The 27,978-nt window shown below is 46.7% G+C and overlaps 1 protein-coding gene across 9 annotated transcripts in view; it reads left to right on the top strand.

The window, feature by feature from the left end:
• The window catches only part of SNX29 (sorting nexin 29), a 590,085-nt gene that overhangs the window by 329,290 nt on the left and 232,817 nt on the right, over positions 1-27,978 (top strand). For all 9 annotated transcript variants that reach the window (XM_070568519.1, XM_070568518.1, XM_070568526.1 and 6 more), the window contains 2 exons: positions 19,322-19,377; positions 23,623-23,704. In XM_070568519.1, the coding sequence (XP_070424620.1) occupies positions 19,322-19,377; positions 23,623-23,704 (138 nt within the window). The remainder of the gene's footprint in view (positions 1-19,321; positions 19,378-23,622; positions 23,705-27,978) is intronic.

The following is a 27,978-nucleotide window of genomic DNA, read 5'->3' as shown; positions in this document are numbered from 1 at the left end:
TACCCAGTAGTGGGATGGCTGGATCGTATGGTAGTTCTATTTTTAGTTTTTTGAGGAATCTCCATACTGTTTTCCATAGTGGCTGCACCAGTTTGCATTCCCACCAGCAGTGTATGAGGGTTCCTTTTTCTCTGCAACCTCTCCAACATTTGTTGCTATTAGTTTTATATATTTTTGTCATTCTAACGGGTGTAAGGAGATATCTTAGTGTAGTTTTGATTTGCATTTCCCTGATGATCAGCGATGATGAGCATCTTTTCATGTGCCTATTGGCCATCCGTATATCTTCTTTGGAGAAATGTCTGTTCATGTCTCCTGCCCATTTTTTGATTGGGTTGTTTGATGTTTTGTGGTTGAGTTGCGAGAGTTCTTTATATATTAAGGATATTAAGCCTTTGTCAGATATATGACTTGCAAATATTTTTTCCCAGTTAGTGGGTTGTTTTTTCGTTTCAGTCCTGTTTTCATTTGCCTTGAAGAAGCTCTTTAGTCTGATGAAGTCCCATTTGTTTATTCTTTGTATTGTTTCCCTTCTCTGAGAAGGCATGATGTCCGAAAAGATCCTTTTAATACTGATGTCAAAGAGTGTACTGCCTACGTTTTCTTCCAGAAGCCTTATGGTTTCAGGTCTCACCTTTAGGTCTTTGATCCATTTTGAGTTTATTTTGGTGAATGGTGAAAAAGAATGGTTAATTTTCATTCTTTTACATGTGGCTTTCCAGTTTTCCCAGGACCATTTGTTGAAAAGACTTTCTTTTCTCCATTGTATGCCCTCAGCTCCTTTGTCGAAGATAAGCTGTCCATAGATGTGTGGTTTTATTTCTGGGCTTTCAATTTTGTTCCATTGATCTGTGCACCTGTTTTTGTACCAGTACCATGCTGTTTTGATTACTGTAGCTTTGTAGTATGTTTTGAAGTCAGGGATTGTGATGCCTCCCATTTTGTTCTTTTTTCTCAGGATTGCTTTAGAAATTCAGGGTCTTTTGTTGCCCCATATGAATTTTAGGATTCTTTGTTCTAATTCTGTAAAGAATGTCATTGGGATTCTGATTGGGGTGGTGTTGAATCTGTAGATTGCTTTAGGTAGAATGGACATTTTAACTATGTTTATTCTTCCAATCCATGTACATGGAATGTCTTTCCATCTCCTTATGTCGTCATCCAATTCTCTCAGAAAGGCCTTGTAATTTTCATTATATAGGTCCTTCGCTTCCTTAGTTAAATTTACCCCAAGGTATTTTATTCTTTTTGTTGTGATTGTGAATGGTATTGTGTTCTTGAGTTCTTTTTCTGTTAGTTCGTTGTTGGAGTATAGAAATGCTACTGATTTATGCAAATTGATTTTGTACCCTGCAACTTTGCTGTAGTTGTTGATTACTTCTAAGAGTTTTCCAATGGATTCTTTGGGGTTTTCTGTATATTAGATCATGTCGTCTGCAAACAGCGAGAGTTTCACTTCTTCCCTCCCTATTTGGATTCCTTTTATTCCTTTATCTTGCCTGATTGCTCTGGCCAGGGCCTCCAGTACTGTGTTAAATAGGAGTGGTGATAGAGGGCAGCCTTGTCTCGTTCCTGTTTTCAGGGGGATGGCGTTCAGTTTTTGCCCATTGAGTGTGATGTTGGCTATGGGTTTGTCGTATATGGCCTTTATTATGTTGAGGTGGTTTCCTTCTATGCCCATTTTGTTCAGAGTTTTTATCATAAATGGCTGTTGGATCTTGTCAAATGCCTTCTCTGCATCTATTGAGATGATCATGTGGTTTTTATTCCCCAGTTTGTTGATGTGGTGTATCACGTTGATTGATTTGCGCATGTTGAACCATCCCTGTGTCCCTGGTATGAATCCCACCTGATCAGGATGTATGATCCTTTTGATGAGTTGCTGAATTCTGGTTGCCAAAATTTTGTTTAGAATTTTTGCATCTATGTTCATCAGTGATATTGGCCTGTAGTTCTCTTTTTTCGTGGTGTCCTTGTCAGTTTTTGGTATCAGCGTGATGTTGGCCTCAAAGAATGTGTTAGGAAGTGTTCCATCTTCCCTAATTTTTTGGAATAGCTTGAAAAGGATAGGTATTAAATCCTCTCTGAAAGTTTGGTAGAATTCCCCAGGAAAGCCATCTGGTCCTGGGGTTTTATTCTTTGGGATGTTTTTGATTGCTGTTTCAATCTCTTTCCTTGTGATTGGTCTGTTCAAATTGTCTGCCTCTTCTTGAGTGAGCTTTGGGAGATTGTAGGAGTCCAAGAATTTATCCATTTCCTCTAGGTTATCCAATATAATAATGTATTTTTGAAAGAAATTAAGTAATATACAACCATATAGAGTACAAAATACAAATGTCCCTTCCCCAGAGACCCTTACCATGGAGAGTTTGGCATGTGCCCTTCCAGACCTTTTTTATGCATTTGCATACAGATATGTGCAAGGCATATATGCATACACTTACCTATTTTTAACATAATATGCTATTCATCTGGCTGAGACTTTGCGTTCTCCATTCATGAGTACGTGCTAGCTTCTCCTTCCCTCCCCCTCTTCCAGATCTTCCCTTATCTTTCCAAGTCCAGCTCATTCTTCGAGAAAGCCCTTAGTGGCCCTGTCAATGCTGAGTTGGTTTTATTTGTAACTTCCTCTGAATTCCTGTAATCCTTTTTGCTTTCTGGACCACCCATTTATCTACTTTTATGTTGTCCTTAGTTTATTTATTTATTAATTCATTTTGTTTATCTTGCCCATCTCCCAGTTAAATTTTTCTGCTGCTGGACAGAAATTTGTTGTCCAGTAGAAGACACACAGAAACATGTTAGCACGTAACTGCAATGGAGTAAGATGAGGGTCTGGCAGATGGTAGACTCTTGATGCAAATTTGTTGAATGAATAAATGAACAAACAAATAAGACATAGAATTGTGTAGAATCAGGTGTAAAGGTGGCACAATGGTGGGTTAATTAACTGCTGGGATTGTCATGGAAGTCTTCAGAGAGGGAATGTTTTTTTTCCTGGTTTTATTGAGAAATTATTAACATACATTCACTGTATAAGTTTAAGGCATACAGCATGATACAATTTGATTTACATATATTATAAATGGTTACCACAGTAGGTTCAGCTAACATCTATCATCTCATATAGATACAATAAAAAGAAAGGAAGAAAGAAAAGAAAAAAAATTTTTTTCTCCTTGTGGTGAGAACTCTTAGGATTTGCTCTTTTAACAGCTTCCCTGTATAGCATCCAGCGGTGCTAGCTATAGTCATTGTGTTGTATATTACATCCCCAGCACTTATTTATCTCCTAACTGGAAGTTTGTGCCTTTTGACTACCTTCCTCTAATTCCCCCCTCACCTCCGACCACCACCTCTGATAACCACAAGTCTGATCTCTTTTTCCATGAGGTTGGTGTTTTTTGTTTTTGTTTTTTAAGATCCCACACATAAATGAGATCATACAGTCTTTGTCTTTCTTTGTCTGACTTCCTCCACTTAGCATAATGCCTTCAAGGTCCATCCATATCATCACAAATGGTTGGATTTCCTCACTTTTGTGGCTGAATAATATTCCATTGTATATATATACCACAACTTCTTATCCATTCATTCATTGATGGATTCTTAGGTTGTTTCCATGTCTTGGCTATTGTAAATGATGTTGCTGTGAACATGGGGATGCGCATATCTTTTTGGGTTAATGTTTTCATTTCCTTTGGATATATTCCCAGAAGTGGAATTGCTAGATAGGAACTGTTTGACTTGGGTTTTGAAGGATGAGTAGAAGTTGGTCAGGAAGATGGGCCTGTCAGGTAGGGGGAGTGGTGGTATAAATCAACATGGTTTGTTCATGGATGTTACCATCCACTAGTTTCATGGGTGTATCTGTTGGCTTCTCCATCAGATAATGAAGTCCTCAAACTGAGGATTGGCATTTGCACTCCTGCCTACAACAGCAGGTAACATTTATTGATCACTTTTTATACACCAAATCCTTTCCCGAGTGTTTTACATGTAGTAGCAAGCTCGCAGTGGAGGTGCTCCTGTGTCCATTTTAGAGATGAGGAAACTAAGGCACAAGTAAGCTAGACAACATCCCCAAGTCCTCATGACTAGTAAGTGTGGAGCTGGAAGGTCTGTCTTTTTCAGAGTCCTCATGTCCCCATCTTTAAATGGGACTTGTCGTGACCACCAAAGAGAGTGGTATGAGGAATGAATTAAATGAGACGATGCCTCTAACTCATCTAAAGTCAGGGTCACATATCACCTACCATAACCCTGAGTAAAATGGCACCCCCCCCCCCCCGCCCCGCTTTATTTTCCTTCATAGCACTTATCACTCCTTGGCAAAGAGTTGCCTATTTGCCGTCTTCCCCTTTGTTCATTTTATGCTTGGCTGTGTCCTCAGTACCTGGTGGAGAGTATTAAATATTTATTGAAGGGGTGAATGAATATTAGTTCCCACTTCTCAACATAGCATCCTGGCTATGGATGTCCAGAAAATACTTGGTGAATTTGACTTACACTAAACATTCTACACACCAATGAGACCATGAATTTATTTGTCATGAGATGATCAACCTTGCTGTTTTCATTTTTTATTTGCTGTCATGTATAAGGAGCTATCATATGTCTCCTGCCCCTGATTTTCCTGCTGTCTCAATGTAAGTGGTTTCCAATTTGGGTATGAAATTATCCATCAGTCACAGAGAGAACCTGTGCTGTCAGCGTGGCTATTGGAATAAGCCAGAGCTTAATTGGAGAAGCTCTAGGTGAATGAGCAAGGACTGTCTGGAGAAGACGTGCCCCCTCTGCCCTGGGCCCCCATCTGTAGTATCTCTTCTCCCCCTGGACGGTGGTCTGAATCTTGCCCATCCCCCAGGATCCATGTGGATGACATCTTGTTTATTTACTCACTGAATGCATATCAGCTTCCTGTGTGTTCTGGGTGTTGACCTGGGCACTGGCGATGCAGACAACAGGCCTTGGACTGTCCCCTGGGCCTTCACAGTCTGCAGTGTGGTGGAGGAGATGCCCAGGTGGGCTGAGCTATGGAGATGGAATCCAGGCCCTCGCCAGAGCCCGTAACCTACAAGTATCTGTTGCTCAGAATCTCTGTATTTGGAGGATTGCTTGGAGAGATGCCTCTGCCCAGTCCTCGGATCCGTGTTTCCTGACGTTGAGGTGTCCAGCCCTGCTGATAGGCAGGTGATTTCAGGTGGTCCAAGAGTCAGGGGTTAATAACATGAACCCTGTTGGGAGGGAAAGTTGTTCTCTTCTCAATTTTCCTTCAGCAGTGCTGATATGGTCTCAGGTCAGTGCCAGCATGTCTATGATGCTCTCAGACTCCTTGACAAAGCGAGTGTGGGCCTCAGGCTTAGGGTGCTGGTCAGCCTTGGCATCTAGACGTCCAGACACCAGGGCTTGACCCCACACCAGCTGAAGGAGCATCTCTCCCGAGCCTGCTGCCTCAGGTGGTTCTGACACGGCTGGGTCAAGGAGCACGGACACTTCGAATTGAATAAACTTTTGCTTTCATTGGACTCAGTTGGCTTTCTGTATATAGCAAGTGAAATTGGTTTTCTATTTGCTAGATTGATTTCCCTTTTTAATATATTTTGTAAATAAGAGATGTTATTACAGAAAACACAGGTTTCTGTCTCATTCCTGCTACTTACCTTTCATGGGTTGGCTGGGCCCCTCCTGCATCTCGTCATCCTCCTCACACCCAGACCCAGTCTGTGGTGGAGGGACAGGAGGGCCCACATACTCTCAAAGTGGCCACCCAGACATGCACATCCCTGCTCCTGTTTCACTGGCAAAGCCAGTCCCATGGACACACTCACTGCAGGAGGGCGGGAGGTGCAGTCTTACCAGGCTCCTGGGAAGAGCAGAGTTCTTTGTGCGTGGCCCTGATGACTTCCAGACATGGTACCTTACTTGCCTTCCAGGGTGGTTATGGATTCAGTCAGATGACACATGCGAAGCGTCTAGTGCCTGGCACCCAGTTAGTGCTCCCTGCACAGTGGTGCTGGTGGTGGCTGTGGTGGCCATGGTCACGATGCTGATTAGAGAAGTAAAGCTTATCCAGGGGCCCACAGTTCACAGACCTTTGTCTTACCGATCTGTTCATTCAGTCTGTGTGTGTTGAGTCTCTCAGCTTCCAGAGTTCCAGGTTCTGTGCTTTGACCTGGGGATCAAAGACACGACTGATGTGGTCTGTGTCCTTAAATCGCTCACAATCTCCTTGGCAGCAAGGGTTGAGGGATTTCTTTGAGTTTTCATTTTCAGAGCTTGGCCTTCCTAGGAAAACTTAGCGAATCCAATAAAATAAATGCCCGAGCTGGAGGGGATCACTGTTCCCATATTAGTTAGCATGACTTCAGTGACAGAAAAAGAGAACCCAAGCCAAACTGGCCTTGGCAAAGCAGGGATATTTTCTTTTGAGTAATTTTTTAAATTGAGGTAACATTGGTTTATAGCATTATATAAATTTTCAGGTGGATGTCATTATGTTTCAACTTCTGTGTACAGTACATCGTGTTCACCACCAAAAGTCTAGTTTCTATCCAGGGAATTTGTTGCGTTAAATAACTCAGGAGTTCAGAGCTAGGTGAGCAGTGGTCCCAGGCTGCTGCTCCTCCCAGCTGTGGTTAAGAGAGAGAAGAAGACTGTCCAACATGGCCAGCAGGATCCCCAAGGTTCACCCTCATGGAACCAGCTCAGTTTGTTGACCAGTCTTGAAGCAGTCACCATGGCCTCGAGGGCAGGATATGCTGATTGACCTAAGTTGTTTACTGCTCACTCTGGCCTCAAGGCCTGGGGCTCATTCCACACAGATCTCCTGTGGGACGATTTCCCAGGAGGGGACTGGATGTTGGGCAGCGAGCAGCCACGGTCCACCCCTTTATCCTGCTTCCTCCTTTCCTTGGGGAAGAAACAGAAGCTCAGAGCAGAGAAATGACTTGCCTGCTGCCACTCAGCACGTTGGAAACAGCCAGGCTGTGGGTCTAGGACTGTGCCCCCTCACTGCTTTGACTCAACTCCAGAAACGTTGTCTCAAAAAGTCATCCGTTTCAAAGGGGGTCTGGGGAACATTGTACTTTGGGAGCTGTGATTATAAAACAGATGTAAAATGCACTGTGCCTGGCATTTTTAATTAGCAAAACTTCATCATTTATTGCTTATTGATAGAAGACAGATTGGAAATTAGGCACATTTCTCTCTGGCAGGACTGCTTCTTGTGTGTGATCTCTGTGGGGAACGGTTCAGGGCTCTAATTGAGGGGTTTGGTGATTGGCTTCCTAAGTCATCAATGCCAGCAAGTGGGAGCTGCCTGGTGGTGATGAGGCCATTGTTTAGCTGGTTGTGGGAGGCACTGGGGTGTGTGTGGGGCAGGGCTGTTAACTTTTCCGTGTATTTCCGGAAGGCGCTGTTTCGGGGTTACTGCTAGTCTTCAGTGTTGAAAATCACAGAGCAAGTTGTCCAGGGGACAGGTTCCAAAATGTACCTTTTTAGTGTTTGAGGACAGAGAGCTCAGCTCTGAGACTTCCTTCTTACTCTCCGCTATCAGTGCCATAATCTTCTACTCTTACAGAATGGACTCCTCAGGCTAATCGACTGTCTGAACTGTTCTGTGGAATTTATTTACCCATCCATCCTCGCACCCATCTTGCATTTCCAAGAGTTGATAGCAGAGTGGATCTGGTTGTTGAGTGAATTTAGGAATGATTTGTACCTGTAGTCATCACGGTCATCATTGAAGAACATTCTTCCAGCCATCCCCTACCCCCAGGCTTCTGACGTGCCCTCCCTACGGTGAATAACACCCTGAAGCTACCTCATTCATTCCTTCAGGAAGTGCTTCCTGAGTCCTCCCCTGGGCCAGGCGCTGGGATGCAATATACCAGACTCTGTATTTTCATTCTTTCACTTAATCCATTACCAAGCCTTGTTGTTATTGTTCGTGCCGTCGAGGTGGTTTCAACTCCTCGTGACCCCGTGTACAGCAGAGTGGGCTCTTGCCCAGTCTTTTTGTGCCGCCTTCCGGCGCTACATCAGACAATGCTCTGTCGCTATTTACAGGGTTTTCATGGCCATTTTCTTCAGAAGTGGGTGGCCAGGTCCTTCTTGCTAGTCTGTCTTAGTGTGGAAGTTCCAGTGAAATCGATCCACCGTGGGTGACCCAGCAGGTATTTGAAATACTGGTGGCATAGCTTTCAGCATCCCAGCAAACAGTATGACAACCCACAGATGGGCGGTGTGGTTCCCTCACTGGGTCACAAACCGGGGGCTGCGGCAGTGAGAGCACCGAATCTTAACCACTGGACCACCAGGCTGGCTGCAATAAGCACAGCAGGGAAGAATTATTTGCCCACTTTGTAACTGAGAGACGTGAGGCTTGGAGAAGTCCAGTGCCTTTTGGGGTAGCAAAGTCAGTGCAAGCCCAGCCCTGGCTAACCCCACAGCCATGCTCTTTGGAGATGGTGTTATAGCCCAGTATAGACTCTGGACCCCACACTGCCTGGTTCCACTCCCAGATCTGCAACTCACATGTGTTGGGAGGCATGGCAGCAAGATGGACAATGTTCTCCAGGACTGATGGATGTGCAGTTTCCTGGATCCAAGCCTTGCCAGCCTCTCACCAGCTGTGGGTATGAGGAGTGAGAGGTACGCCAGACCTTCTGGAAGCATAAGATCTGTCTCCAAACCCAGCCCAACATACCTGGCCTTGCTGCATCCATGCAGGGGCCACCCCAGCTGGGCCAGGTGTACTCATCAGTGGCAGAGCTCTGCGGTGGGACGGGCTGCACAGTGGGTCTCTCTGGGCATTAACAAGTCCTCACTCCTCACCCAGACTCCCCAGGCTAGTACTTCCTGGTCCATGTATATTCCTGAATCCTAGAACCACGACCAAGGTCGTTCTTATCAGCCCCTGGGACCTCTACGACTCCCCCTGGGCCTTAGCATGCCCGTGCCATCTCTGGATCATCAGCTGTGGCTGCACTGAGCCCTGGCGTTTCAGGTGCTCCTCTACACGCTTTCCACAGCTGTCTCATTTCCTCCTCGCAACAACCCATGAGGGAGACGATGGAATTACATTTACACAAAAGGAAGTGGAGGCCCAGAGAAGTTGAGACTCTTGCCAAGCTCACTCTGCTAGGAAGAGGAAACCCGGGACTTGAATCCGGGTGGCTGGCTCTCCACTCCGTGCTTTCGTGGCTTCTGCTCTGCCCCTGACTCAGTCCCCAGCCCACCGGCCGCCAGATCGCTGTTCCCTGAAGCAGCTGTGGTGCTGCTGCTGACATTGGGGTCCTTGGCAAAATGTCATTCAAGAAAATTGGGCTGCTAAAAAAAACACAAAACCTTGAAAACACAGGGAACAGAAAATCCAGGGATCCATTTTCGGCCTGGGATAGATCCCTCCTAACACGTGGCAGATGCAAATGTGAGCTGAGTGTTAACAAGAAAAGAGTTGAAGGGTGAGAAGAAAATAAAAGACCTCTGTTCCAGCGGGGAGGCCAGAGCGAGTGGAAAGTAACACCTGGGTTTCTATTCCCACCATCGAGAAGCCAAGTCAGCGGTTCAGTCTCGGGGCCTTAGCCCCGATGGCGAGGGAGGTTGGGCAACGACAGTTCCCTTTGTTCCTCTGGGCACGACTGAACAGGTCTAGAAAACATGGGGGCCAGGAGAGAGCTGACAGCTTACTCTACTGTCCCATTCTCCCTGGTGGGGCCAGTGCGGCTCTGCTCTGAATAGCTGGCGAGCGGGCCTTGGGAGGTCCCCGGGAGAGATTGCAAGAGACGGTGCATTCCCAGTAGTGGAAGATGGGTTCTGATCACAAGTGAGCTGAAGGGAGACTGCTGAAGGTCGGGAGCCGTCGGCGTGCCCCTTCCTGTTGTCTTTTCGGTGCAGGCAGCTGAGAGGAAGGGTGTGGGACCAGAGGGTGAGACGTAATAACAGGGCGGGTGTGCTGGCGTTTACCAACGTGACCTTGCAGAGGTCATGGTGGGCGGGCGCTGGCCCCATTTCATAGACGAGGAAACCGAGGTGCAAGGTTTCATGGCTGATAAGTGGTGAGGCCCGGGTCTGCCTGACCTTAGGACGTCAGCAGCCAAAACTAACCAATAAAGAGCTTCTTGAGAAAAACACCCCTCCACCCACCCCAGGCGCTGGCAGCAGCCTGCAGGAGGTGGCTCTCTTGCTCGTTAAGTGGTAGAAATTAAATCTCTGGTAAGAGTCCTAGGGGGGAAGCATTCCAGACTCCCGCTCTGTTGGCACATTAGCAGTGCCTGCTCCTCTGCAGCTGTAATCACTGCACTTGTAGTGGCAAAAATACAGCCCAGACGTGTGGTTAGCAGCAAACGGCCCAGGCGTACACAGCCTCCGATCGCCCCAGTGTCTTCATTTCCCGTTACAAGAAGCCGCTTTTCGGAGATGCTGCCTTTTGGAGTCATCTGCCCATCTTTACGGATTCCTTCCTTCCTTCAGAGATGAGCCTGGGGTGTTTGGCACCAGGTGTAGTAGAAAGAACACAGCTTGGGATTCAGCCAAACCTGGCTTTGACTTCTTGCTGGGTCCGTGGACACATCACGTAGCCTCTCTGAGCCTCTTATAATAAGAAGAGGGGACAGGTAAATACTCCTACTAAAAGGTTGCTCCAAGGATTTCATGAATGAATGTAAATAAATGCCTGGATCCGTAAATGTGTTTCTTATTCCCCTCCATCATGACCTGGGGCCTCACTTTATTTTCAAGCCACTGAAACTCATTTCCTGAAGCCATGAAACTCAAACATTCATTCCTCCCCACCAAGAAGAATGAAGTGTTTCCCTGAAGTGACTGATAAGTTTTCTACAATCTGTTCAGCCATCAGTTAGAGCAGGAGTTGGCAAACTTGTTCCATAAATGCCCATTTTACGTGTTGTGGGTCATACTATCTCTGTCACAATTAGTCAACTTTACTGAGACAGTGTGAAAGCAGCTGTAGATGATACACAAATGTCATACAAGACTCACTGTGTTCCAGCGAAAACAAAACAGACTGGTTACAAAATCAGGCTGGATTTGGCCTTTGGGCCATAGCTTGCCAACCCCTGACTTAGAATATGGGGAGGTGCTGGGTTTAGGGACTGGAAGCGCAAAAATGAATGAGGCATAGTCTGCCCTGGGGGGTTTTCCCCAGTGACACGCCTACCCTCGCAGGCTCAGGTGGGGTGTTCCGTTTGCAAGGTGACAGCATTTGGGGTGACAGACGTGGCAGGTGCCTTCTGTTGTCCCTGCATTCTGATGTCTCCAGCAGGTCAACCCGGAGGTACCCAGGTCTGCTCCTGTCTTCAATGAGATCCTCAGACCTGCTGCTTACACATCCTGGTGCCATTTAATGTGATTAAATGCACCCTGGCTGGTTTCTCAGTGACAGTTTTAGTTGTGTTTGCAGTGTGTCTAAGGAAATCCTGCATTCACTCTCCAATTATGCTACAGTACTAGCGAGAGCAGCTTTGGATTCTAGAGTTTGCACAACCCGGCCTTTCTTTGGTATCTTCTGGTTGCTCTGTGCCTCAGTTTCTCTGGCTGTTCAATGGGAGTTAAGGATGAAATGAGAGTGATTGAGGCATTTCATTCAGTATTTTTTAAACTATTTTTCTTTTTAAATAAATGGTGCTCATATGACCATTCTTTAAGAGGAGCTTTTCCTTGGAAACTCCATATGGGAAATGGATCAAAGTAGAGCCTGCTCTTGCTGGAGAAGGGCACTGGCGTGGGGGGGGGGCGGGGGGGGGAAGGGGCTTCTGGCCACTAAGCTCTCGATGCAGTACCAGAAACCCTGGGGACCTTTCAGGAGCAGGTCAGAACCCCTGATGGGGTGCAAGGCAGCAGAAGCCTGCAGCCAGCAGACCCAGCCCCCGTGAGGTGGTTACTTCACTCCTCAGGCCTCAGTTTCCTCATCTGTAGCAGCAGCAAGTTTGCATTAGTTGAATGCTTTCAGCTATTGTTATAAGCCTAAGTCTTTTGCTAGAGATTGGCTGAAAATTCTTAAGAATAGCTTTATATTAGTAATTTAAGCCTAGAGAAACTGTAGACAGTTGTTGATTTGTACTTTTCTTACATGTAAGCCTTAAAAAGATCTGTTGATAAAAAGGTGATGGGCACAGTTGTGATGGTGCATGCGTGCGGCTGTGTGTGTGTGTGTGTGTGTGTGTGTGTGTGTGCATGCGTGCGCGCATGCACGCATGTGCAGCAGCCTCCTGGCTCTTCCCTCTGGCCTGCCTCCCAATCTCTGCTCTGCAGCCAGAGTGACTTGGTAAAATGTGAGCTTGCGCCGTCTCTCCCTTGCTTAACTCCTTTCCGTGGCTTCCCACCATTTGAACCAAGACCAGAGTCCTGCTGTTTTCCTTCGTGCTTCAGCCTCAGCTCCATCCACCCTCCCTCCAAGCCGCTTTCCCTCATCCCCCTCCCAGAGGCCATGGTTATCCTGGTTCTTCTCCATGGACCTTTTGCGCTGTAATTGGGTAATTAATTGTGTTGATCGGTTGTTTAAAGACTGTCTCCTCTGATGGGTTGTGTGCTCTGTGAGCCCCAGGGCTTCATCTCTTCTGTTCACTGCCGCCTCCCTGGTACCTAGAGTGTCTAGCCCATAGGAAGAACTTAGCATGAATTTGTGGACTAAACGTCTGAATAACTGGAGAGTGTGTGCATCTGTGCAATGGAGCGGTTGGCCCTTCACTCATGAATGAGGGCAGCTGAGCCCCAAACTGCCTGTCTGTTGTATCCAACACCCTTGAACTCTTTCATGAGTAATGAGTCACTGCCAGTTAGCAAGCACCTGTTCTCTGCCAGGCTCTGGGCAGGGGTGGCTCTCTCAGGATCCTCTTGAAGCCTCACAACAACCCCACCAGGGCTGCTTCTATTGCCCCATTTTACAGGAGGAAGGGGAGGCCCAGAGAGGTACAGTGGCCTTTTCCAGACCACACAGCTAAGTCAGAGCTCGATCCCAGCCCACCTGAGTCCCAATCCAGTCCTTTCTTAAAAATTAAAGTATTTAGAATGAGGAAAGAGATCACGACATGTTGTCATTTTTAAAGAGCTGATAATACTGCCAGTATCCCAGAATCCAGAAAAACACAATAGTTTTATTAATTAACCATCCGGCACACTAGTACAATACTTTTTCTCCTACATTTTTAAATTGTCTAATCTGATAGCCTCTTTATAAGACAGTGATAATCATATTTTCTATGCAGAGAATGGAAAGATAATTCAGTCGTTCTTCTACATGATTGATCAAAACTTTTTTCCAACATTCTATTGGAACATTTTAAAACAGTTATATGAAAGAATTTCACAGTGAACACCTGTATATCCACCACCTGGAGTGTACCCTTAACATTTTACTATACTTGCTTTATCATCTTCTCATTCATCCCTCCCTTTATATACCCATCGATTCATCCTTTTTTTTGATGACTTTCAAACTAAATTCCAGGTGTTAGTGCCTATTTCTTCCAAAATACTTCAGTGTGCATGTTATTGACCGCAGTTCAAAATTTTTTTTTTTTCTTTTGTGATTAGGTTTACATACAGTGAAATGCCCACATCTTAATTGTATGCTCTGTGAATTTTGGCAAGTGCATATACCCGTGCAGCCCAAATGCCTATCAAGATACAGACCTTTACCATCATGCCAGAATGTTCCTTCAAGCCCCTTGCCAGTCGCTCCCCTCACCACTCTCTCAGAGGCAGTCTCTGTCCTGTTTTTCCCCCCATCATAGATATAATACTTTTCTCTTTTAATTTAAGATTTCAAGGTTGTTACGTTTATTTCTGGAAGGGTGACAATTCATGTGCATGGTAAAGGTTTATAAGGTATAAAGTTTTACAGTAAAAATAAATCTTCCTTTTGCGTCTGACCCTTGTTTCTCAGTGCCCTTCCCTCAAGGGCGTCCACAGTTGGCAGTTTCTTGTGTCTTTCTAGAAATGGTTAATGCAGATCCAAGCATATAGGTACTTCTGTCTCCCAACTTCTTCATGAAAATGGTAGCTTACCTGACACGTGGTTTAGTGTCTTGCGTTTGTCGTTTGACATTGTATCTCAGAGGTCATTCCCTGTGGGCAGAGGTGATCTATGCTGTTCTTTTAGTAGTTGTACAGTCTGGCTCTGACTGTTCCAGTATTTTATGTAACCATTTCATTACTTGTTTCCAGGCGTTTATTGCCATAAATGGTGTTGCAGTGAATGTCCTTGTATACGTGGTAGTACATATGTTGTCCATGTATTTTCATTACTTGCAAAGAAACTAGATGTCTGTTCTTAATAAATTAGATAATTTTCTCAGGCCCCTTCCCTTTCATCTTCCAGCCATCCATTCACCTGTCTATCCATTTGTACATCCATACATCTGTCCATCGATGGGGACATTCATTGAGCAATCACTGTGTGCCTGAACACTGTCTTGGGCTCTGAGAATATTGTCCTCGAGACCTTCATAGTCTCTTGGGAAAAACAGATACATCAAAAACATATTCATAGAAGTGTGATCGTATCCATATGTGTAGGCTTCAGGGCTACCCAAGGGATAGAATGAAAACTCACTAAAGCTCCCATTTGCCAGTTCTTTACTCCCAAAAGAGAGTCTTTGACCTCCTGATCTGAAACCACACGTGGATATGATGCCTCTCCTTGTATATATGTGAAACAAAAGAACAAGCTAACAAACAGATAAACCCAGAACCCTGAAAGTGCTCCAGACCTGGCCAACTGCCTCCTGGAGGTGAGGAAAGCCCCGCTTTATGCTCAAAGCAGCAGGCCTGGGCCTGTCTGTCCTCTGGCTTGGCCACCAACCTGGAAGACAGAGCTGTGCCATGTCACATTTTGTTCCTTATTTAAAAATGAGATGAGAAAGCAGAGGTGTTGGTAGGATGGGAAGAAGTTGTCATTTTCGACAGTGCAAAGTGGAGGCTAATTGCTTAAGGGAAGGCCATTTGAAAAGAGGGTGAATGGGAAAGTGACTCTGGGACATTAGTTATGGGCGTCATTTCACGACTGCGACAGACATTTGTTTTGCTGTAATGTCTGCCTTTTTGCCATTTGAGCCGTGAATCTGAGAGCCCTGTAATTAGAAGACAGAGAACGTGATTCTCCTCCTTTGGTTCCCCTCATCTCCAAACTAACTTACCTTGTCATGCACGAAGACTTCCAACTTGCTACAAAAGAGTTTAAACAGTGATTGCTGTTTCAGTGTGGAAGTATAGTTTCCCTCCCTTCCTTCGTTCCTCTTTCTTTCATCCCTCCCTCCCTTCCTCCCTATTTGAATACCCATTTATTCAACCCATTTGTCATTCTTTTTTGTCAGAACCTCTGGTATCTGAACCCTTTTCCCAGATTTGAGGGATTTGCACTCAGAGTGGCTGGGTGAGCCGGTGTCCGAGTCCCACGCTGGCCTGTTGGCATTGCGAGGGGGCTGCTGTTGGCTGGCCTGTCCCTGCTCCCCAGCCCCTGAGCAACCCAGGAAATCCTGGGTCAGGAGAGTTTGTCGAAGCTTCTTTGCTTATGTAGCCCAGAGGCTGATCCTCTGTGGGTTTCGTCTGTCACTCCAGTCCTTGTGTGCACAGCACCTCAGGGGTTTGCTCCAGGAGGACCCAGCAACCTTAGCTGCTTTATTTCTCCGGTGATGGGCTCTGCCTTTCCATGCAGCCAGCACTGCCACCTGCTCCCCCAGACCACAGGCCGGATGGGGAGCCGCCTTCTCTGTAGGGTCAGGGAGAAGCAGGAAGACAGCCATGCTGCTCATCACTTATTTACGCCTCGTGTTGAGGGTGAACCAAAGAGAGGGCGACATCCCAGAGATGTGTCCTCCAAGATTCCCTGGGGCTTCCAGAGGGCATGAGGGATGATGGTGGCCAGTATCATCAGAAAGTTGACAGAATATCTGCCCCTCACGTTTTTTTACTTCTAAATATGAAGTAAAACCAGCTTGCTTGATGGTTCCTGTAAACCTCAGATGCTATCCAGCACCAGTCTAGGTAGAGAACCTGAAAAGACAAAATTTTAAGCTGCTGATAAGTTTAGCCATCAATTATCATCGTGCATTTGCTGTAGAGCCTGGCCTGACCTTCAAGATACGTTCCGCAGAGGTCAGAAGTTCACAGATTCTTTGTTTCAGCCAGCCTCCCCGGAACTCGTGCAGACACATAAGTATCTCCTGGCTTGCTGATGCCAATAATGCCGCAGAATTAGAAGAAAAGCTCCAAAGCTGGAAGGATTTCAGAAATCACAGCTACTTACATTCATTGTCCAAAATGTTCCCGAAAAATCAGCATCCCTGAGGGGAAACCTATCTGTCAAGAAAATGCCTTCTTCTAAGAAACAATCGTTTTTGAAGAAATTCTTTGTTCTTATTATAAAGTGATGCCTGTCCTCAAAACCCCTACCTTGTCTTTTACTTGGGTCCTGGGCTCACCCTTCCCTTCCATTTTGTGGGGTGGACACAGTCAGAAGCTTCTCTCTGGCGAATGAGGTTCCCTGGGCATGAGCTCTGTTCACTTCCAGTCTGAAATAAGGCTGCGTTTAAAGGCCGTGGAAAGATGGGCAGAATGGTGCAGCTGGTCTCTGCATCGGCTGAGTCCCTCCTCCGATCTGCTTACCTGATCGTCACCTCGTGTCTGAAGAACCTTCCCCAGACTCAGGTGTCGAGGAGGAAGCTCAGAAGAGGGGCCCAGAGCCACCTTCCGGCCCCACCAGAGAAGGTGCTCGAGTCCCGGCTGCTCCCGTGGGTTCCAAGCGGAAGCACCAAGGGGAGAGAGGGGCTGGCAGGAGGTGTGCCCTTTTTGATGGGATAATAAATTTTATTTAAATTTCTAATTGGTAGTATGTTATTTCAAAATTCAAATGATATAAAAGCCTGTTCACTCTATGGCCTTGCTCCCAATGCCATGCACCAGCTGCCCGGGCCCCTGGCCCCAGTTCCCACAAAGTCCCCTTTTTATTGGTGTCTTGCATTTCACTGCCATGGCTTCTTGATGCAACAGCAAACAAATACAATTTGATATACTTAATTCTGCATTTTTGCGCACAAGGTAGTGTAGAGACCCACCACCTGCACCCAGCTTTTGCTTTCACTTGACGATCTGTCTTGGGGATCTTTTTAGAACAGCACATGGAAAGTGATCTCATTCTTCAAAAGCACGTTTAAACTTTTTTAAAGCAATTCCTTCAAAAAATACATTTTAAAAAAAATCTTATGGACAGATAGCAAATGAAAAATAAGCTGCTTTTCCTCCCCAGTCTCACTCCTAATCTATTATCGATAATAGCCACTGTTACTATTTTCTTACATAGTTTTCCAGCGTTATTTTTGTGCTTGCACCCTCACGAGTGTGTGTGTGACCCATTTTTTTTAACCCGGCTATCTCACACGGACATGCCATAATTTCTTGACTCATTCCTCTACAGTTGGACTTTTTGCTTGCTTACTTGCTTGTTTGTGTTTTCACTTGTCTAAGCAGTAGAAGTGATCTTTGATGTGAAGTTTGGTCGGTGTCTTTGTTTCCTCTGGGTGGATTCTGGGAGTGAGATTTCTGGGTCAAAGGATGAGGCTGTTTTGAGGGATCTTGGTGCACGCGGCCTCCTGGCTCCCCTAATAGATTACGCCGCCTCTCCTCCCAGCAGCCCCCAGGAATGCGTTGGTCATGGTAGCAGCAGAGCTGCACCGAGCCCAGGCAGTGAGTTCCTGGTCTTTTGAAAGTGCGGCTCTCTCAAGCCGCTAGGCAGCTTTCTCCTGGTTGGGTTGGAAGGAATCTCTCAATAGCGGCTTCTTTGCAAAGTCTGCTGCCTGGAGGCCAGTTGAATTGCTGGGCTCCACAGCCTGTAAAGGGCTCAGGTTGGGTCATTCTCCCTCTGGGCTGCCGTGTATGGGGAGACAGACACCCCTTGGGTTGGCAGGACAGATTTTATGGCCAGTGTCAAGGATAACAGAAGATACCGCTCTTCTCAGTAATTGTCACATTGTTATTCCAGGGCACAGTCAAGTGTTGAGAACCTTCGCCTGCCAGGCACGGTCCCCCATACTCTGCGGGTGTTAACTCGTTTTGTCCTCAGAACGACCCTGAGAGTGTTACTACTGTGCACCCATTTTGCAGAGGCGGACCATGCGACACAGAGAAGGCAATGATTTGCTCATGGCCACACAGTCAGGAAGAAGTGGAGCTGGGATCTGATCCTGAGCTGCATGGCCCAAGGACACGGGCTCTGTAACCACTGCGTTTATCTGCTTCCAAAGACCTTCTAATAGTGTCTTCCATCCCTCTGCAAAGGCAGAAGTTCTTCAAGTCTCACCCTCTCCTTTCACCTTTCAGCTGGCTTTTCTTGTTTGTTAAGGGTTTGTGGTAGAAAAGCCTTTGAAATTGGACAGACTTGGGTTTGTCTCCTACATGTATGACCTGGGACAAATTCTACAGCCTCCTTGAGCCTCAGTTTCCTCATCTATAAAGTGGGGGGCTAATGCCCACCCCCAGGGTTCTTCCCAAGGTTGGTTAAGATAGTGGATAGCATAGAAGCTCTGACAGGTGCCAAGTGTGAAATAATGTTCTCTCTCCCTCACTGCGCCCCACCCTCTGTGTTCCAGTTGGTTCCTCTTAGTTTTGATCCACACTCTTAGATTCTGGCCAGCTCGTATTGGATCAGATTACAAGAGGAAGCTCATTCTCTGGGCATGACAATGTCACTATTTATCGAGCATCTACTGGCGCTGGCCATTTTGCTCTTTGCTTTACATAATAATTGCCAGCATGCCAGGCAGTTTCATTTCTTTCACCCTGTCTTGTTCTCATCTGCCCTTCTGAGTCAGAAGAGGAAATCATGTTCTCTTGCCTTAAATCACTTGTACCTTATGAGGGAAAAGGATAGAGCCGTTTGGGGGCAGACATGGACCTTTTGTGTTTACATACTAGGTGTGTCTGTGCGTGTGATGTTCATCATGGTGACGATGGGTATTTTTTCCACTGTACATTTGATACTTTGCGTCTCAGACCCTAATTAGGTCTTTATAGCTCCCAATTTACATGCTTTTATCCATGCCCATGATTATCTGATAGGATTAACGGTCCTTCCCTGAAGATAATTGAGATCTCTCGTGGTGGCATATTTTTATCACCGTAACACCATCTCTAGCCATCCTTCCACAAAATCTCTTATTGTTTTCCAGTAACTGCTTTTTCACCTCATTCTGAACAGGAAGTGCTCAGAGATCACCGAGAGGCAGAATCCTTCCCTGATTATGCAAACCATGGTAACCACGATGCATCTTCTCTCTCTCCCTCCTCCCTCTCCTCATGACAGGTGCCTGGAGATTTGAGTCAAACATCTGAAGACCAGAGTTTGTCGGATTTTGAAATGTAAGTCCACAGCGTCTGCTCCTGAGGGGCCCTTTAGAAATAGGACTCTGGTATTTGGCTTGTGTCCCAGAAGACCACAGGAAGGGACAGAAATCATTGTTTAAATCTGCGCAGGCTGATTTGGTTATTGTAGAGGTGGGGAGTTCACCCGCAGCCTGAGTCTGGCCTTCAGGTGTGTTTTATCTTCCGCCTTGGGTATTGAAAAACAATTTATTTTTTGGCTGACATTTGTGAGTTGGAAGATATCACATAAAAATGTAAATTTCTCTATTTTCTTTAAAACAAGACTCAAATCCCTGCAAGAGCACAGTCAGCTGGAGCTCAGCAGCAGCTGCCTCCTTCTTGCAGGGCAAATGCTCTCCAGCTTACCACAGTCCCCACTTCTCCCTATCGCCTGACTCTGGCCCACCTCGCTCGTTTCATTGTCTCTGTGTCTCCTGTTAGAATTTGGGTTTACAACTCCTGGGTTATTGGAAACAATAGTTCCGTACATTGGTCTGGTTTTTGATTGGATTTAACTCTATCTGGTGCCTCTGATGATAACCCTGGAGGAATTTAGTTGGTCTGCAGACTGGTTATTTTTGCCCAAGTTGCCTTGGTTTAGGACAGATAATCCTCTTGGGCTGGTAGAGAGCGTGGACAGAGTCCTGTGTTAAGGCCAGGCCGAACCTCCCTCCTCTCTCATTTGGTTGTGAGGGAGGAATGTCAGCCTCCCCAAGAGAAGGTGTCATCCAGGGAAAGCCTGCTTCTAGAAAGAGAGGGCAGGATGTCAGAGAGAGAATTTTGTCAGAACCAGGCTGACCTATGTTGACGTCTCTGCTGCAGGACTCGCAGTGGTGTGACCTTGGGCAAGCCACTTAACCTCACTGGGCCTGAGTTTCCTCATTCTTCAGGTGAAGTCACAATACCAGCCTTGCAAGGCTGTGGTGGCAACTAGAGTGGGACTATGAAATCTTTGGAGGGGGTCAAGAGGGCACTTGGTGCCTGGTGGCTGTGGGGGAGGCGGGTGTAGGGTTGGTAGGGTGAGGAGGTCCAGGTGGGCAAGAGGTGAAGGGATAAAAGTCAACAGTGAGTTTGCCTCCGTGGGCCTGTGAGTGGGGAGTCCAGCACGAAGAGGAAGGTGGAGTGGCCACCTGATGGAGGCCAAGCGTAGGGACCAGCTGGGAAGAGAGGTGGAAGCAGTGGAGAGGATGCCAGAGACGAGTCAGTGTGAGGGGAGGGGACTCGTTATTAAAGCAAGAATTTATCCAGCACTTGCTGGGGGAGGTGCCATGTCAGGTCCTTGATGCGGGGATGAATAAGCCACAGTCCCTGCCCTCGGACAGCCTCTGCCTGGTCCAACCACATCAACTCTCCTCCAGAGATTCGCAGCCTCCTCCCACCAGTTTGCTCATCTCCGCTAAAGCCGGAAGGAAGCGCCCTTTCCTTGCTCGAGATGGAGACCAAAACCCTTCATGTAGCTCACAAAGAAGGCGCTTGCTGACCTCTGGCTTCATCCCAGCCCCGCTGTGTCCCCTCCCTGCACACCAGCCACCCTGGCCCATTCGGCTCCTCTAACTCACTTGGTCCTCGCTCCTCAGGATCATTATTGTATCGCTTTAACCTACCCTCATACAGCATTTCTCTGTGCCAGGCTTTGTTCTACCTCACTCAGTCCCTACAACAACCCTCTGACATGCTCATCAACTACAGATGACAGGTTCGAGCCAGGATTCAAACCCTGGCAGTCTTGATCTAGACTCTGAGCCCTTCACAAGCGCTAATCCCTCTGCCTGAAGCCCTTTCTCAGCCTCGACCTCCCCTCCCCAACTTGACTAGCTCTCAGCATTCCTCAAAGCCCAGCTCAAACATTGCTTCCTCAGAGAAGCAGTCCCCCGCCCCCCTCAGCCCACGGTCACTCTCCTTAGAGCCAGTATTCTTTGGTGGCGCTGAAAACAGTGGTAATTAAATAATTCCTATGTGATAATTACAAACATACATGTACCCCACGACAGAGCTCCAAAATATACATTGTAAAAACTGGATAGAATAGAAAAATAGTTATATAACAATAGTTGGAGACTTCAATGCCCCACTTTCAGTGACGGAAAGAACAACTAGAGAGAAGATCAATAAGGAAAAGAAGACTTGAACAATGCTATAAACCAGTTATAAACACTAACACCATGGATCTAAGAGACATACAGAACACTCCACCAAACAGTAGCAGAAGACACACACATTCTTCTCAAGCGCACATGGAACATTCTCCAGGAGGGGCCATTTATTAAGCCACAAAACAAGCCTCAGTAAATTTGAAAAGATGGAACTCATACAAAGTATCTTCTTCGGCCACAGTGGAATGATTTTACGGGGATTTGTCTCTTTCCATGTTAAACTGCACACTCCATGAGGGCAGGGACCACATCTGCTTTCTTCATTGCTCTGTCTCCAGAACCTAGAGTGGTGTCTGGCACATAGTAGGTTCTCGATAAATACTTGCTTAATGCTTGAGTGAAGAAACAGAAGAATGAACAAATGCGCTAATAGCTGGGAGGGAGATGGTCGTGTAAACACTCAATTCCAATACAGTGTGGTAAATGCTCTGAACGGGAGCAACGCCTGCCCCAGTCTGGGTGAACTCACTGTAGCTGTGGGAGGCTGCTCAGCCCTCACCATCTGGAAAGGTTACGAAAACCGGAGTGTCGGTTACACTTCTGCATCTGCCTCCCCCCCCCCCCACCCCCCGCAAGAGAAATAAAAGGGAAGCACCCTAGGCAGCGCTAGTACAGTTTTGGAACCTTTAAAGGAGGAATGTCATTAGATAGACAAACCAATTTGGTGGCTCAGAATTGCAATTTGTACTTGGAGCCCTGAGGAAGTGATCAATAGGGCTTATTTTGCCCCATGGAGGAGGTCAGCATCTCAGCTCGGAGCTTAGAAGGAACATTGCTTCAGGAGAGAATCGTTTCTCTGTGAAAATAAAATGTGCTTTACTCTAGAGGTTGCGAGACTATTGAGTCATGGAATCTTCTGTCCTCAGTGTCTCAAACTGTGTTCCAAGCATAGGAAGCTGGCAGATTTTTATGAGCTGCTCTTAGAGAGAAGGAGCGCTCTGGAAAAAGCCTTTAGCCCCGGAACACCTCTAAGTAGAAGCAGGGGCCGGAATCCCCAGCCCTTCCAGAACTGTGCGGTGTTGTTTTGATGGCTGTTACGTCTAATGTTGAAGTTTCAGCGACAGTCACCTTGTCAGCTCAGCATGATTGGAAGTGTGGTGGTGGGTGTGTATCCCGGGCGACTCATAAGTTTAAAGTCATCACATCAGGCGAAACTGTCACAGAACCCAAATAACCCTTGAAAAACCCCTGAGTAGCTGATATGAGGATTAACTGAGATAATGCAACATGAAGCATGTTGTAGGTAAATCACTCAGTAAGTGATTTTGGATTCGAATGTAAATCTTTATTAGAGCCGTACACCCAGTGTTTTTGGAAAAGTTGAAAGCCGTATTTGTGCTGGCTGCCTGGCGTCCCAGCTTGTCGTTTCCTGTCTTCCCCTCCCCAACCCCAGTAGCCATGGGTATTGGTCTGTGAGCTCTTTGGTGGAGTCCAGTCTTAAAGTGGGCTCAGGGTCTAAGGTGGGGGCACTGAGGAGGCGGGGTACTCCTCTGAGTGCTCCAGAGACCCTGTGCGTGTCACTGAACTTGACCCTCCCCAGCTTCATCAGGGGCTCCCACTTACTGTCCCCTTGTTCAGATGAGCAAACAGAGGTCCAGATGGAGCATGGCCCCAGTCCCTCAGTTAGCAAGCACCAAGGGCAGTTCTTTCTCGTTCCAGAACACAAACTTAATGTAAGTAAAACATGTATATTTATGTGTATTTTTTTTGCTGAGGAAGATTTGCCCTCAGCTCGCATCCATGCCAATCTTCCTCTCTTTTTTAGTATGTGGGTTGCCAGCACAGCATGGCTGCTAACAGAGCGGTGTAGGTCCAAGCCCACGAACCGGACCCAGGGTGCCAAAGTGGAGCATGCTGAACTTAACCACTAGGCCACCAGGGCTGGCCCTATGTATATATATCTTTTAAACTAAGTCCCTTAAAAACTTGAGGAACTCAGTGATGAGAGTAATCTGGTCCTTTGGCTGACCATTAAGTACAATGAATGTTGTCATAAATTGTTTGTGCGTAGTGCCTCTTAGAGGAGAAAATAGCTTCCTCACTTTTTTGGTAAGTTGAAATGACCAGTTTTGATTTTTCTCTTGGTCAGATCAAACCGGGCACTGATCAACGTCTGGATCCCATCAGTGTTTCTCCGGGGCAAAGCAACGAACGCATTCCATGTGTATCAGGTAAGCGCCTGGTTCTCAGTTAGAAGAACATCACTGGGGTGGAACTGACACCCATTTGTCACAGTATGGCACTTCTGCCTCTTATTGATGGAGCGTTGTACTTCGGCAGCCACAGCCTCCCAAGGCCAGCCTTCCAGCTGCCCAGCCTCCCTGAGGGGAGAGGTGAGGGAGCAGGGTGAGTTTCTCGTGCCAGTCAGGCCTCTTAGTGTGATGCCTGCAGAATCTCAGCTCCGACTGCTTGAGCCGAAATGGGATTTGTTGGCTCGTGTTGCAACTGAGAAGTCCAGGCTTGGGTCTGGTCTCAGGCGTGACTGGACCTGTGGTGAGGAGTCTGCTGCCACCTCCCCCTTTCTCTGCTTAGGTGTCCTTTTCAGGCTGGCGCTCTCTGTGGGTTGATGCGGTGGCTCTCAGCAGCACCAGGCTCTCAGGCTGTCTGGATGGCTTCAGCCAAGTCCCGGGCATCTCTGACTGGTCTGCCTCGGATCACGCGCCCATCCCTAACCCTTAGCGTTGGGTGATGGACTTCTGTGATTGGCCAGGTTCAGATCATGTGACCGCTGCTGGCACAGGGGTTGGAGTTGACCTCATCCAACCATGTGTCAGAGAGAAGAAGAGGTGGCTCCCCAAATAAAAACCAGGCAACTCTTTTCCCGAAAGAGAGCAGCACATAGTTGACCAACAAAAACTGCAGACGTCTCCTCTACTCCTCTGCTCCAGAGCTGGCCACCCCCTGGTTGGGGACTGAGTGTTGGGGACCGTGGGACCTTGGCCTTGAAGGTGATTTTTCCCCAACAGCTGCGACCCCAGTTTCCCATCTTTTCTCTGATTTCCTGATGCCTCTTCCAGCCCTGCCTACTCATCCTCCTTTCGTCTTTCTTCTTTCTCTTCCTGTTTCTTGCCCTGGACCCTTTGGTGTTCGCTGGTGCTGGGCCTGCTTTGTTTTCCACTCTGACTCTTGGCTGCTTCCTGATTTTGCTGTCTTCTTGCATCACGACAGCTTCGTTAGGTTTTGTTCTTATTCCCCTTGAGCTCTGTGACAGCCTTGAGTTTTGTCACCATTTTTCTTAGTGGGGAATTTCCGCCAGCAACTGGGTGTTGAAAAAACAACCCTGAACTTATAAACAGAAGCCTGGTTTGAATTTTGTGACCTTAGGTAAATCTCAGTTTCCCCATCAATAAAATGGAAATAATAATAATAATACTTACCTTGCAAAGCTGCTGTCAGGATTAGAAACATGTGGTGCCCAGTAGACACTTAGTATTCATTTCTCATCTTCCAAAATGATCACTGTGTTTGGTCTTTGATGGCAGGACTGGTGGCAGGCGTGTGTCACAGAGGAATGGGTTTGTACGATACACGCATCTTACCTAAAATCTTAGGGACCGATGAGCTAGAGTTTGGCTGGGAAGCTGCCTCCAGAAAGTCACTGCCGTTTACTTGCTCATCTGGGCGACAACAGTGGCACTTTCATAAGTGAGAGAGAATCCGAGCGTTATGATGCTCTCAGCTCTGGCTTGAAAAGAGAATTAGATATGACAGATTTCCAAATATCCTCTTCTCTTTCTTTCTCTTTTTATCCCAAACCAAAAAAAAAAAAAAAAAAACACCCTATTTATCTGAGTGTCCTTCAAGTTCTGCCTTGCGGTCATCAGAAAGCTGGGAGCTGTTGCCTGGAGGATGAAGAAAGTGAAGCAGACAGCTTTATTTTAGAGCGAAATTGAAGTGTGATCTCACGTGAGAGCTTCCCCTGACCTTTCATTTTTGACTGTTTCCCCCCTCACCCCAGGAAGCAACTTGGCAGACTTTAGCTTCTGAAAGTCAGTTATGAAATGAGATGGACACAGCAAATATGCCATTGCCTGGGAGGTTGTTTCCACAGTGGGCACAACGGCATTCACGCTACTCACGCTACTCTCGCTCCATCCTTCATTGTTTTCAGAGCTTTTCTAGGCACAGTCCAGCCAGTGCATGGAGGATGTGACCCGAATTCATAGAGCCTGTCATAATAAATGACATTGGATAGAAGGTGACTCAGTTAATATATTGGTACCATTGGACATTATTTTTCTTAGTTAAAGAAAATGCATTCTATCTAATTCCACAAAATAGATGATTTCTAAAGAAACTCATGGAAAAGAATGGTGAAATAGAAAAAATAAAGCATCAGAGTCAGAGAAAATGTAAACTGAGAGAGTTTCATTAAGGAAACAGTGGAAATTATGTTCATCTGTCATGAGCTCCTACGTGGTTTGCTCTTAGTGCTTTGTGAGTTTCCTTTGGGCTTCCTGGCAGCCAATGTGAGAATGGAAGTTGGTGATTTTGGATAATTCCATTGCTAATGAGAAGAAAATATGTCCGTTTCTCAAAGGGAGCTCCAAAGAAATTTCCACCAAAGGCTTTGGATTAAGCAATAATGAAGGATATAGTAGATAACCCCCTATTACATCCCAAGACAAATCGCAGTCAGGTTTCATAAGATCTCCCTCAAAGGAAGCCAAGGGCATAAGCTCAAAGTGAACGTGAGTTCTTTTGGAGAGCCAGGACGAAAGGATCAGCACGTGCAATTCTCTCAATAGCCTTCGTGGCCAAAAAAACGCACTGGCCACGTGTGGCCACTCAATTTTAAATTAATTAAAATGGAATAAAATTAAAAATTCAGTTCCTCTGGCACACTAGCCACATTTCAAGTGCTTAATAGCCCCGTGTTGCTAGTGGCTCCCATATTGGACAATGCACATAGAGAACATCTCCACCGTCACAGAAAGTTCTAGTGGGTAGTAATGATCTAGCACAGTCTCTCCCAGTGGCGGAAGAATGATGTGTGCACTCAGGAAGGTTTTGGAGAGACAGGCTAGACATTAAATAACGAATTCTGCAGGAAGAAGGCACTGCCTTCTCAGCTCTGTCATCGCCTGTGATTTCCTGGAGGAGAAAGTCTCTGTGTGTCGCCCCTGTGCCCTTCATGCCTCTGCTCCTTCTCTTCAGCAGAGGCAGAGGAAGGCTCAGGATCAGCGCCTCGGGCAGGCAGCGGACTTGAGTTTAATTAATGACGCTGTTTTGTTTTCACATTTGCCTTCTAGTTATGGCACAGAATTCTGTTTTTCCATTCACCACGGTGACATACAGTTCCCTTTAAAATAAATTTAAGTAGAAAGAAAGTCAGCTTAAAGAAAAATACTGAATACACAATAGTGAAAACAGCAAGAAGCTTAGGATGGTGCTGGGTGAATGAATAATATTTGGCAAACGCTGATCGGAAGGAATGGATAGATTGGGATCAAACAGTAATAATAGTTACACTAGCCGCCTCTCAGTGGTCTGTCTGCGTTACAGAAAACAGCCCCTTCAGTGCTCACACCAACCCTGTGAGGTAAGAAACTCATGTAATCCCCACTTTATAGATGAGAAGACAAAGGCACAGAGAAGCCTCTCATTCAGTAACGTGATTTTTCAGCCCAAATAGCATTTTCTGACGGGGTACCGGTTTGCAGAGATTCCGTGACTGAGGGTGGAGTCCAGCTCTTTAAAATTCCAAGGGGCGCATGAGGCCGTTGCCTTCAGTCTGAAGGGTCGGCCCAGCCTGACCAAGATCTTGCCAGCGTGGACGGCCACCTGCATCCCCGAGACTGTAGGCCAGGGGCCCCCTGCAGCCGAGCCAGGAATTTTCTGTGGAGCTGCTCAGGCTCCCTGCTCTGAATACACAGCATCTGGGCCCTGCAAATCCAAGAGGCAGGTTGAGGCGGGTCTGCTTTGTAGAATTGTTAACCTAGGTGCAGGTTTGCGGGGGCTGCTCTGGCCGTAGGCGAGTTTCAGGATGCTCCCTCAGAACCTCTCGTCTGGGCAATGTCAGGCTCCCGAGAGCCTGCCCCGAGGCTTCGAAATGAGCCTAATGCCGCAGGCACCCAGCACCCACCTGCTGCCCGTGGTTACGGGGCGCTCGGCACTTGCGCTGTGGAAGAGGTCTGGAGTTCTCTTTCACACAGAGGATTCTGGGAAGCTGTGCTGTCCCCCGACAGGGCTAAATGCAGGTTATTGAACGAAGTGTGGACCTCAGAACGCTGTGGTTGCCGCGCTGTGCTCCCGTGTCCTGAGATGGGAGCTGAGGTGTGTGCCAGCGCTCAAAGGAAGAAATGGTAACAAAAGTCAAAGTGATGTCCAGAACCTTCCCAATTTCGGTTTTTTGTCCATGAATGTTTCTTATACTTCTGGCCCCTGCTAATGCTTGGCTGTCAGCAGACACTAGCCAAAGGCAAAATAATTAAATGGCAACAAA

Source organism: Equus przewalskii, chromosome 12 (assembly GCF_037783145.1).
Source record: "Equus przewalskii isolate Varuska chromosome 12, EquPr2, whole genome shotgun sequence".
NCBI lineage: Eukaryota > Metazoa > Chordata > Mammalia > Perissodactyla > Equidae > Equus > Equus przewalskii.
This window is presented reverse-complemented; position numbering and strand designations above follow the sequence as displayed.